Genomic DNA, 13,264 nt, shown 5'->3' on the forward strand with positions numbered 1-13,264 from the left:
AGATCGCGGGCCCCGAGAATCTGCCGGAAGATGACCTGCTCACCACCCAGCAGCCAAATTGGTTTACTAGAAACCCAGGATCCCACATGGCCACAGCCTGAGGGAGCTCTGTGTGTCATCTGAGTCTGTCTTTCAGTGGGAGGTCCTTCCGCATCTGGGAAGAGAAGGAGGCCACTGCCCACGGGTAGCTCACACTCTTGGTTCTCAGGTCACCCTCAGGAGCATGGGCGTGGCCACACCTCACCCAGCACATCTTCACCCAGGTACTGCTTTCCTCAGCTCAGACCCCAAAACTTCTCCAGGTAAACTGAGACCAGCAGGACAAGGGGCACAGCCCTGAGTCATCTGACAGGTTCTCTGCAAATGCCTGAGTTGCAGGCTTCTGAAAGCACACTTGAAGTGCTGTGTGGCTGTCGAGGACTCAGCTCACCTTTGGCAACAGGAAATCAAATATAAATAGGGGGCCCGGAGTACGACATTTCATGCCTTTCCATTAAAACTGCACCTTGAAAAAAATCAAGTCCCTGAGGACAAAGATGAAGACGCAGGAACCTCATCCAAAATCTATTCACTGAAAAAATGGCCGACCATAGGCAGGTCAAGAAAACAGGGTAATCGAGCCACCCCACCACCCCAGCTAGCCTTGTGTGGTTTGCTGATGTTCCTCCCCACGAAAGCCACAGCCAGGCGCCTCATGTCCCACGCTGGGCAGATGCCACTGTCCTCCTTCAGAGAGAGCAGACACCCTGGGGCAGCATGTGATGTCCTGCACTCACCTACAGACACACAAGCACACCGTCCTTCTCCTCCTCCTCAATATCAGAGGAAAAGGTGACCTTCTGCCCTGCACGGTGGTGCACACCTGTAATCCCAGCGGCTCAGCAGGCTGAGACAGGAGGATTGTGAGTTCAAAGCCAGCCTCAGCCAAAGCGAGGCACTAAGCAACTCAGTGAGACCCTGTCTCTAAATAAAATACAAAATAGGGCTGGGGATGTGGCTCAGTGGTCAAGTGCCCCTGAGTTCAATCCCCAGTACCAAAAAAAAGAAAACAAAAAAGGGACCTCTGACCTTCCCCTTCTGCCTCTCCTAGAGCCTCACGCTGTCACTTATCCCCTCCTCTATCCCCTCCTCTGTGTCACTGATCTTGCCTCTCTGTTGTCCCCTTCATCAGAAATTCCACTGTCCTTCAAAGTCCTTATCCTGACTTCTCTAGGACTCTGGAGAAAGAGGAGAGAATGGCATGGTGCAGGAGTGGGGAGGACCCTACAGAAGGAGCAAGATCCTGACATTCACAATACGGCACTCCATTGGGCATGAAAGCCAGGCAGCATCAAGGAGAGTGTGTCTTAGTTGGTTTGTGCTGCTGTAACAAAAAATCTCATAATTGGGCAGCTTATAAATAACATAAATTTATTTCTTACAATTCTAGGAGCTGGGAAGTCTTTCTGGTGGGGGTTCCCTTCCTGTTTCAAGGATGGCACCTTCCTACTGTTCCCCCACATAGTGCAAGAAGGGAGCAGTAATCGCAAGTCGGATGCTCGCTGACATCAGCAGTAGCTCTGGGGTTTCTGCAGAAAACCCCCTTCCAGGGGCTCGTCCACATCCACGCTGCCTCTCCTTGCTTTCTGATTCTCTTTCTAGTCATCACCTGGGTCATGTCAGCCTCCCTGACGCTCCCTCCCTACTCCTCTCCTTGTCCCCAACAAATGCTCCCCAGCAAACTCCACCCTCCCTCAAGAACCAAACCCAGCACCTCACTGCACCCTACCACTCAACCCGCACCCTGCACGGCAGCCTACAGCACCAACCCTGCAGCGACCTTGTGCCCAATCACCCCGCGGGCAGTGACCCAGAAATGCAGCATCCCCCACCCTGGGCATTTCACCTTCCACCCCCAAGCTCCGTCTACAACTCTGTGACCCTGGAGCTCATTAATAACAGTCCCAGCCACCTGTCATTTACCCTCATGGTCTGAGTCACTCCTCCATCCACCAACTCTTCCAGTTTTGCCAGAGTCTCCCCCCTGAATCCACCTCCTCTTCCCCATCCCTACTGCCACTACCTTCAGTCAGCCCTGCTCACCACCAGGTGCTCCTGCAGTGGCATCCTAGTTGGTCCCTGGCTGACAGCTCTCACTCCTCTAATTCATCTGGAAGAATTGATAGAAACTGACAAGCAGAATCTGGCAGGGTTGTGGCACAAAGTTCTAAGCTACACTAATGCTGTCTCCTGTTTGCTCACCTGGCTTCAGACACCGGTCTTGTTATAAACACCCCAAGCCCACTCCCAACCCAGGGCCTTTGCACATGCCGTTTCTTTTCCCTGGAACATCCCACTCCAGAACTATCCACTAGGATCACTCCCTGACTTATCCTTTGGGTGTGTCTGTTTAAGGTCACTTCCTGATGACCCTTGGCAAAGTCACACCTCCTTGTCACCCTCTGTTCCTTGCCCCAGGTTTAGTTTTCTTCACATCTAGCACCTCCTCGCCTTGCCTATATTTGTTGATTGTCTTTTTTTCTACTACTTCCAACACCAGAACACAATCTCCATGAAAACCGGGATCTTATCTTTTTGTGCACTGCCGTCTCCCTACCACCTGGAACAGTGTCACCATAGAGATTCAGTAAATACTTGCTGCATTTTTTCAATATATATATTTTTAGTTGCAGGTGGACACAATATCTTTATTTTATTTTTATTTGGTGCTGAGGATCAAACCCAGTGCCTTACGCATGCTAGGCAAGCACTCTGCCACAATCTCAGCCCATTACTTATGTAATACATATTTTAATATATATTTTTAGTTATGGATAAACCTTTATTTTTATGTGGTGCTGAGAATTGAACCCAGTGCCTCACTCATGCTAGGCAAGTGCTCTACCACTGAGATACAACCCCAGCCCACTGGCTACACTTTTAATGGAAGTTTAGATACCCTATAAGATAAAGTCCACAATGCCTATTAGATATGGGCCAAATGTCTCAGCATGATTCAACAGCAACCTCTTCATAAATTGGTCCCAATTACCTTTCTCTTTCTAACCTCACCTCTGTAACTCCCCCAGCACAAAAACCACTGTATTTCTCTGTCTTTGTCTGTCCTATATATGATATTGATGAATATACTGTCTACCCTCTGTGTACTGCCATAGATTAACTGAAGACCTACTATATAGTAGCTACTTGATATGCATTAGCTCTCCTACTTTTCACATTCTAACTATCTTAACTCCTCCCCAATCCCCATATGTCTTTGTCTTAGTCTGTGTTCTGTGCTATACATGGATAACACATATAGGATCATTTATAAAGAACAGAGGTAGCAGAATAGAATAGACATTATGATTGCTGTATGTATATAGGTGACTCTAAGACCAGTGTGATTCTGCAATCTGTACAATTAGAAAAATGAGAAATTATACCCAATGATTTAAATGTATGAATTGCCAAGATCATTGTAATGTCATGTGTAGCTAGTAAAAAAAAAAAAATTAAATTAAAAAAAAAAAAGAACAGAGGTTTATTTGGCTTGTGGTTCTAGAGGCTGGGAAACTAAAATTCACAGTCAAGGCATCTGGTGAGGGCCTCATGCTGCATGAGGGTGAGGCCCAGCAAGCACACTAGCTTAGGTTTCTCTTCCTCTTCTTACAGAGCCACTGATGCAATTAGAAGGACGAGTCTCACCCTTGTGACCTCATCTAATATGATTACCTCCCACCAACATGAATTTGAGGGTTAAGTGTCCAACACATGAACTTTTAGGGGACACATTCCAGCCACAGGACTGCTCACCTGCTGCCTAAGGAAATCACACTGGTTCTTGTTGGCCTCCAATTGTCAGTTTAGCACTCAAAGCACAATCATATTAAAATTATTTGCTTACTAACCCGTTTCTCTCTCCAGGGATCTGAATGTGTCCTAGTCATCACTAATTCTCAGCAACTGGGGATAATGATATACCTCATTTATTCTACTCATTGGCATCAATTGGGCAACATTCATATGCAAGAACAGGATGATCAGGGGCTGGGGCTGGGGCTCAGCGGTGGAGTGCTTGCCTAGGGCATGCGGGGCCGTGGGTTCGATCCTCAGCACCACATACAAGTAATAAATAGAATAAAGATATTGTGTTCAAAACAACTAAAAAAATAATTTTTTTAAAAAAAGTAATAAGATAAAAAGATGAAGACAGGATAGCAAAATGAAGCTGAGATAAAGCTGTTGCCCAAATAGCACAACCATAAAACTGTGCAGTTCCTTAAGTTGGACTGAGAGTTGGCTCTGGGGTTTACAGTTTTGACAGCAGAGAGGAAGGAAGACCTGAAGAATTTTAAGAATGAGCATTCAACTGGTACCCACAGCTGTTTCCTGGGTCCTCCACTTGGTGCTAGGACTAACGCTGGAGAGAACAGCCCATGTGAGAACTCACGGGGAGTCTGACAGTCAGCACCCAAGGCCACCACTCAGTACAGAAGAGGACAGTTATTTTTAATGAATGAAGTCCTCTCTATTTTGCAAACCTTCCTACCTCATTTAGGCCAGAGGAAGCTCTCCATTTCAACTCTGTTCATCAAACTTTTCTAAATATCTTCCTTGCAAATCCTACACTGACCAGATTGATTCCTCGATCCTCAAAACCTATTCCCCATGGGAGTGGGTGAGCCTCCCTATTCTTACAGTGCTCAGAGTTCTTCCACCATTTATTCCTGGGTTCATCCCTCTGTGGAAGCCCTTGCCATTAAACTCACTTTAGAATTATACCTTTTCTTCTAAATCTATCAGTCAATCGCACAGAGCTTTCATCAATAATTCCAAAGTCCCAGATCCTCTTCATCCTACACTCCAAAGCCCTGGAGACTGGGATATGCAATTCAGAACCATGATGATGTATTGTTTCAGAATCCCCTGAACCAGTCATGTCTCTTAAATCAGAGAGTAGGTTCTCGGAAACAAGTCCAGACCTTGGACTTCTGGACTCCTGGTATATTCCACGCACCCAGCACCATGCTGAACATGGAGTAGACACTCATCCACATCTGCCCACTACCCAAATGGAACACAGATAAGAAACCTGGACTGGATTGATGATAGAGCAAAAAAACAACCATTATATGATGCAGGTGTACCTCTCCTTGGTATTTATCCAAAAGAACTGAAGTCACCAGACTAGAGCAGAACATGCAAGCCCATGTTTATAGCAGCTTGATTCACAACAGTCCAGTTATGGAACCAGCCTCAGTGTCTGACAGCAGGTGAATGGATAAGGAAAATGTGGGGTAGTTACAGAATGCAGATTTACTCAGCCACAAAGAAGAATGAATTACGTCATTTGCAGGAAAACAGATGGAACTGGAGAACATCATGTTAAGTGAAATAAGCCAGCCTCAGAAAGCCAAGGATCATGCTTCTTTTCATATATGGAAGATTAAAAAAGAAGGGGAAAAAGCATTTCATGGAAAAAAGGGGGGCCATGGGTAGGGGAGACCAGTAGAGGAAAGAGATAGGAGAAGGGTTGAGGAATGAAAAGGGGAGGTGCTGGGTAATGATGGACCCCACTACATTGTGGGCATATACAAATGCATCACAATTAATCCCACTATTTTGCCAATAAATAATAATGTGACAATTAAAAAAGAAGCAATGCCTCTTCCAACATAATTATTTTTACTCAATGCTGGAATCATAAAGGATTCTGTAATATTAGAAAATGTAAGGCCCAGATGTCTCCTAGTGTTCTTTAGAGTAGATAAAAAAAAAAAAACACTGAACTTATGGAAAATGGATATGGCTTCATGAGCTGGCCCCATGCCTATTATCTAGGACTGTGCTAACTCTGTAGCCACTCTCCACATGTGGTTATTTAAATGTGAATTTAAATGAAATAAAAGTGAAAATGCATTTCCTGAGTCACACCAACCGCATTTTATATGCTCAACAATCACTAGAACCTACTGGCTACCGTACCAGACCAGGAAAATGTACAATAATTACCATCGCTGTGAATATTCTATGGAACATGACAGGTTGAAGTCATCTTTGATAGTTCAAACACCTTCTATGGGCCTCAGTTTCCTTTCATGCAAAACAGAACACATAACTCACTGGGTTCCTATAGGATTTATAAATGCAAAATGTGAACATCCTTATTGATCATTGTAGTAATTGAAGTTTGACAAACTCCTAAAAGGATAATTACATAGTTTGGCAAGTGTCTCACAAGCAACAATAGTATGGCTGTTGAAGTGTGTTACTGTAACTGAAATAAGAAATGCTACGTGGCCAGAAGGATCCAGTGCTCCTTCCCAGGGAAGCCTGCTGCATACAAGGAGGAATGGAGAGAAACAGAACCATGCTCAGAAGAATCTGCAAGCCATCTAAGAATTCAGCAGTCATGGAGTCCAGGATTTCTCAGCTGAGGAAAAGAATGCAATGAATTTTGAAACAAACAGAGAACTACTCTCGGATGGGACCTGAATCCTTGGGCAGCTCCAGAAATCACTAACTCAACAAATAGAAAACATGGATTAGTTAAGAATCATCCTACAATGGAAACGGTGCCTTATGAGGAAGAGAGTTCATGACCCCAGAAAGAGCTCAAACACAGCACTTCCCAGACATCAGTGTATCCAGTCTCCTGGAGAGCTGGGAAACCCTAGTGTCCCAGCCCCACCTCCAGAGATACTGGTTCCGTAGGTGTGGGGTGGGGCCCAGATGATGCAGATGTCAATGTCTTGGGTCTAGAAGGACACTGTGAGGAGAAACACAAGCTGGAGGACCCATGAGCACTGGGAGAGAAGGGGCATTGGACCCTAAGTGGAAGGTGGGTCCCCGTAACCTTTCAAACCAACTTCACAGATGGTGCTTCAAGGACTCTTCATGGGTCCCCTAGGTGTTCCCACTGCACAGTGTCCAGCCTAATCTAGGTCTTTGAAAGCCAGAGGTGCCAGGCGTGTCCCTGTGTAGTCACAGCAGGCAAATCAGTGCATTGCATTTCCAACAGTTACGCAAATAGAAGGCAGTATGGTCACGCGTGCCAGATGGGCTGGGGAAAAGGACCCATGCATAGGCTTCTCTGCATTTAGTGAGTTCAAACTTCATCACATCAGTAGCTTGCTAGGCTCCAGAGGCAATGTACCCCCAAAGAGTGACTGAATCATAAGCCCTTAAATTTCAAAGTCATGATCAGCAAGAAGCCTTAGAAGATGGACCTTTTGTCCCATTCCTTGCCAGTCTGAGGCAATCATCACATGACCATACAAGGCGTGGCTTAGAGCTCACCACTCCCTTACCAAAAACCTACCCTTCACCCCAAGATCTATGCCTGAACTTTCCCCATAGCTTTAATAATAAAAACAGTCAAGTGTGGAAATGACTCAAATAAAGTCACCTTGCAAATAAACAAATTGTGTTATAATCCTGAAGTGGCACACTACTGAGCAGTCAAAGGGGGTGAATCTCAGGATGTTAGGCTGAATTAATGAAGCCAGGAACAAAAGGCATAAGGCTGCAAGGTAGCACTTACAGAGACTTTAGGAAAGACAAATCTCATCTGTAGGGACCAGTTCCCAGTTCCCATGGACCAGTTCCCAGCAATGGGTACTTACAGGAAAGGAACCCAAAAAGCCCTTTTGGGATAATGGGGTATTCTAGGCCTTGGTTTCCATCACGATTTTACACACACGCACACATATATAACATGTACATATATATGCAATTTGTATGCGTAGAGTGTGTGTGCATTTAATTGACAGTAAACAGCAAAAAGGTGATTCTTTAAAATCAAAAATGTGCTGGCATGTTCTGTTTCATTGTATTCATCCCATTTCATGTTGTACTGAAAACTGTAACACTGGTTGCCTCTGGGAGGAAACTGGGTAGTCAGAGATGGGCGAGGGAAAGAGATTTTCAAAACGTTTACTCTGTTTGCTTTTTAAACTTTTGAACTGGGAGGCTATGTTAGTTGTTTTTAAAAATAAATAGAATTGTGAATTAAGAAAAAGAATTTTGAAAACGTGTTGTTCATGGGTACAGAGTGGGAGTATGACCTGAGGCCCTGCCTGCCCGGGGACTGAGGAACTCTTTGTCACCGCATCTATTCCAGTTGCGGAAACCCTGATTTTTGAGATGGGCACTCTGTGTGATCTGTATTTTATCAAACTCTTCCGAGCTTGAGTGAATATCAATGTTTTAGCTTTTTTTCATATTTTAGGCTTTTTCATAACCATATCATAGATAAGTGTGTGTGTGTGTGTGTGTGTGTATCTGTTCAAGAATGCTCAATCATTTGGGTGGTTTTATCTCCTATGGGTGTATCCTTAATCAATTCTGTGTACTTTGGGACATTTTAAACTTTTAAACTGAATCATCTGGCTGGGTGTGGTGGTGCTCACTTATAGTGCCAGCTAGGCAGTTCCTTGGGAGGATGAGGCAGGAGGACAGACTGAGCCCAGGGGTTTAAAGTTTAAGGTCAGCCCTAGGCAACATAGAGAAACATGGTCTCAAAAAAAAAAAAAAAAAAAAAAGAATCATTCTGTTATTTTGTGCTTCTTTGCCCCAAATAACCCTTGTAAAATCTGCCCACAGTGGCTGCCTTCAGTTGCTGTCTATCTTACTGTTCTACAGCAATCCATGGTAGAAATGAACAAATCATTTATTTAGTCATTGAAATATTTTCCAGGGCTGGGGTTGTGGCTCAGTGGTAGAACACTTGCCTAGCAAGTGTGAGGCACTGGGTTCGATTCTCAGTACCTCATAAAAATAAATTTAAAAATAAAGGTCCATTAAAAATATATTTTTAAACATATTTTCTATACTTTTAACAAGGCATTTTTTATTGCCCCCATCACCTACTGCAAAAATAAATCCAAACACTCGGCACAACTTTTCAGGCACCACTGTTCCCCCAACATGTCCTGTTGTCACCTAGACAGCCTCATGTCCCTTGTCCCCTCACTGCTCTCTGCCAGCTCATGTGGTCATCACATCCATTTATTTGCGCTGTGGCTGAAATACTCAGCACACCTTCAAGGTGCTCCCCCTCTGGTTTTATTCACTATTGCCCATGAACCAAGTCTACCCAAGCCATTACTGTCCATTAAGGTCTGGTTTAAGCATGATCTCCTCATGAAGAGACCTCCTTATGAAGTCCCCACAATATTTCCCAACCACAATGCCACTGTGCCTCCCAAACTCGAGATGAAGTGTCCTTTCCAGAAGCTTCTACCATATTTGCTTCATGCTGACTTGAGTTACAGCCTCTTGTTATGATGATGTCTCAGTTTTTGTCTTTCTAGTGCTTGGCACTAAAATCTTGCAGGTAATGGGTAGGTGGTGAAAGTCCTTCCAGTAACTGCTGGCACAGGCACTAAATCATTCAAAAATTATATGTTTAAAAAGTTAATTTCCACAAAAATGAAACAACACCAATTAAGGTGAAAAAAAAAATCACTGCTGATCAAGATAGGATTTGGGTTCTTCATATTTCTAACATTGATCTTTTTTCTATTCTCACAGAAAATGCAAGCTTTAGAATTCCTAGGAGAGAAAACGTTTGAGTATTATACAATTTAAGATCATTTGATAAGAAATACACTATTTAAAAAACCTTTCGACTTTGAATAGCCTTTTAAACCTGGATGGGCAAATAAAGGAGGGAAAACTCCAAAATTTTAATGAAATCAAACTCCAGTGAATTATGACACAAAAGCAACAAATATTTCAGAATCTAAAGATCAGGCCAGGCACAGTGGTATGTGCCCGTAATCCCAGCAGCTTGGGAGGCTGAGGTAGGAGGATCTCAAGTTCAAAGCCAGCTTTAGCACCTTAGTGAGGCCCCTAAGCAACTTAGAGAGACCCTGTCTCAAAATTTAAATTTTTTTTTAAAGGGGCCAGGGGATGCAGATATGGCACAGTGCTTAAGCACCCCTGGGTTCAACCCTTGGTACAAAAAAAAGAAGAAGAAGAATTTAAAGAGCAGTATTGTTATCTTTCTGTCAAAGAAAATACACACCTGGAATGCAGACACTGTAAACAGGAGAAGAAATAAAACAAATAAGATTATAACTAGGTTGAATGTCTGGCCATTGTTTGCCTCTGTAACAGTTTTTATTTAAAAAAAAAAATATATATATATATATATATACACACACACACATACACAGATGGAAGACATCACTGCATAATACCAAATATGCCTTTCAATTATTTTATGTCAAAACCATTATTTTCAATAGGTGTTATTAAACAATGCCTCATAAATGCTGGGATATGGCTCAGTGGTAGGGCTTGCCTAGCATGCACCAGGCCCTGGGCTCAATTTTCAGCACTACAAACAAAAAGAACACATCATAGAAAAATGTTTATAACTTATAGTTACAGAAATTAGGCTACAGTCTTTAATATTAATAGAGCTCTAAAAGTCAATAAGAAAAAGACAAATGGCCCAATTGAAAAATAGATGAAGGTTATTTATAAACAGATAATGCAGTCAAAACATAATTATAGTAGCTCCTGAACATAATAAAATAAATATTTGATCTCAGAGAAATGCAAATTAAAAATCATGCTGGGATATCCTTTTCCACCTGTAAGATTTACAAGATCAAAAAGTTTCATAAAATATTCTTGGCAAGAGTATAGAGAAACAGGCACACGGCTGGTAGGAGTATAAACTGGTAGAACCCCAGCAAATGCAACATGGTGAGATCCTTTAAAATTACAAGTGCCCAACCCCTCGGAACCAGCAGCTTCACTTCTGGAAATTTAACCTTCAAAAACACTCGTACACATGCAAAATGATGTATGAAAAAGACCATTAGTTTTAATAATGGATTTGCAAAAGCTTGGAAGTTATCTTAGTGACTCCATAGGACACATTAAATATTTGAGACATACTTAACAAAAGAATTCTATGCATCTGAGAAAGAAAATGGAAGGGATCACCATGAAAGAAGAGTAGCAGCCCATATGACATTCCATAATTTGCATAGAAAATTGTGTATTTGCTGAAATATGAACTTATCTGCAAAGATACGCAGGAAACTGGCAACATTGGTTGCCACTGGAAGAAAATGGGAGGCCTGGGACTAGCATGGGAAAGACATTTTCAAAATGCTTATACTTTTGTACCTGTAGAATTGTATTGATTACTTTTTTAAATAAATAAAAAAGTAAACTTTTTATTGAACTTTTGAACTGAGGAACTGTATTAGTTACTTTTTTAAATAAATAATTTTTTTAAAATTAAGAAAGAAAATCTAAAAAAAAATTAAAATGTTGGGTGTTTTTTGGTGCAATGAGTAAGACACAGCCCTAAGACTATTGGCCACTGTCCAGCCTAGCACAATACAGTACATCCTCCTTATTTGAGGGTTCAGGCAACTTTGTAAGAGGATAGAATAGACCTGGAATAAACTGGAGAAACACCAGTGGCTAGAAGACTCAGGGACCCTGACAAGACACAGCTTGTTTTAAGAGAAAACCAGGACTAGCATGAATCTGCAGAAAAATCTTCACAGTGATCAAGTTAATCTAGAAAAATGACAGCCTATGTCTCTATTGTGCATTTATTTATTTCCCAACTTTAAGGTTAAGAAATCTATATCCTGTTAACAAGGTATTTGTTAGTAAAACTGCTTACTCTGCACTTTGCAATGAAAGGTTTTCTCTGCTCTCAGTCACACAGGTAACAGATGAGAGAGGCCTTCCATGTCAGACACTTCCCTTCTCACCTGTGAAGACGGCTTTTTGGAGAAACAGATCCATTGTTCAGGGCTATTAAAAGAACATGCCCATGTATTCTCTTGGGACTTTACCTGGAAATACGACTGTTTTCCACACTGGGCACACCTGGGGGGGTGGGGTGATGTGCATAATCCACCTGTTTGTTTGCCTCCTATTTTCTCACCAGGGAGCAAAGACAGTAAATCCAACCCTCCAGGGGAAGGAAAAACAAATCATTCAGTGCCCATCCCTGGTGGCTGATAAAGCCAGCAGTCTTGAGAGTGTACCTAAGCTGGTCCAGATATGCCTCTGGCGTGCAAGAATGAACACAAGTTCAAACACCTTTGCTCCTGCATACATGGAAGAGCAGGTCAAGACCTGTGAGTTTCAGAAAGCCTAAGTTTTCAAGTGTGCTGGGAACATCTGTAGGTACAGGTGCATGTGGACTGCAGACCACCTCGCCTCTGAGCCTGGATGCACACACCGGGGGGTGACAACTCTGTACAGGCAAGTGAGTCTTTGAGGAAAGTTGAAGTAAGTATCTACCTGTTTGAGAAAGGTTGGGTGAGAAAGTGAGGCAGGGTTGACACTTAGTACGCCGCAGTATACGGCTTTCGGCCTGGCACCCGGCCCTGGGCACCCCCTCTTCCCTGCCCGGGCGCCCCAAGGTCACCTGCCCTCCTTGGCACCCCTACCCAGCCCGAGCTCTCACCAGAACAGCAAGTTGGCACCCACGAAGCCGAGCAGGCTGCGCAGCGGCCTCTTCCAGCTCAGGAGCTCCTCGGCGCAGCAGCCCAGCCACAGCACCGGCTCCCCGAGCAGCCAGGTCACCGCCGCGGGCACCCGGCCCGCGGCCTCCTCCACCTGCGGCCCCGCGCCGGCTGCCGCCGCGCCTTCCTCTGGGGCTTCCTCCTGCGCCTCCTCTTCCAGGGGAGCCTGGGGCGGCGGCCGCTGTAGTGCCAGCTCCCCGGCAGCCGGAGCCGGGCATCCTTCCTCGGCGTTCTCCTGGGGCGCCGCGCTCGCCATCTTCAGCGGTGCTACCAGGCGGGGACCGAGACGCGCGCGCCTGGCTGTCGGCACGAGAGAGCGGCGGGCGGCGGCGAGTCCGGGCGCAGGGTGCTCGCCGCGGGGCGCCAGCGGCTGGGTGCCTTGTGACGTCAGCCCGGGCCGCGGCGGGGGCGCAGCCCGGGGGAAGTGGGTGCGGTCAAGTTCGCGCAGGGGCGGGGCCCGAGCGCCGAGGGGCCGGGCGGCATCCTGTGCGCGGTGGGTGCTGGCTGGGCGGCGGCCCCGGGGAGCCTGAGTCCCCTGGATAGCCTCGCCGGGATCCGACGAAAATAACCCCCTTTCCCTTCCAGCGGCGGGGGAGGGCCAAGGAAAGGATCGCTGCCGGCTGGCTTATCTAAAAGGGAGTCCAGGCTACGGGTCAAATAAATGGGACACTCACTTTCTCAAGCCAGGGCCACCGATCGCCCATCCTATGGCCCCTCCCTTCTTGGCAGCTCATTCCAGTCCCCAAGGACCCATCCCCCAGCCCCAGCCC

General features: G+C 44.9%; 1 protein-coding gene across 1 annotated transcript in view; it reads right to left on the bottom strand.

The window, feature by feature from the left end:
- Positions 1–13,060, bottom strand: part of Retreg1 (reticulophagy regulator 1) — a 140,557-nt gene extending 127,497 nt beyond the window's left edge. Inside the window, exon 1 of the mRNA XM_013356119.3 lies at positions 12,437–13,060. Coding sequence (XP_013211573.2) covers positions 12,437–12,750 — 314 coding nt within the window. The 5' untranslated portion in view covers positions 12,751–13,060. The remainder of the gene's footprint in view (positions 1–12,436) is intronic.
- Positions 13,061–13,264: the final 204 nt, after the last annotated feature.

The sequence above is a fragment of the Ictidomys tridecemlineatus genome, chromosome 1, assembly GCF_052094955.1.
Source record: "Ictidomys tridecemlineatus isolate mIctTri1 chromosome 1, mIctTri1.hap1, whole genome shotgun sequence".
NCBI classification, from domain to species: domain Eukaryota; kingdom Metazoa; phylum Chordata; class Mammalia; order Rodentia; family Sciuridae; genus Ictidomys; species Ictidomys tridecemlineatus.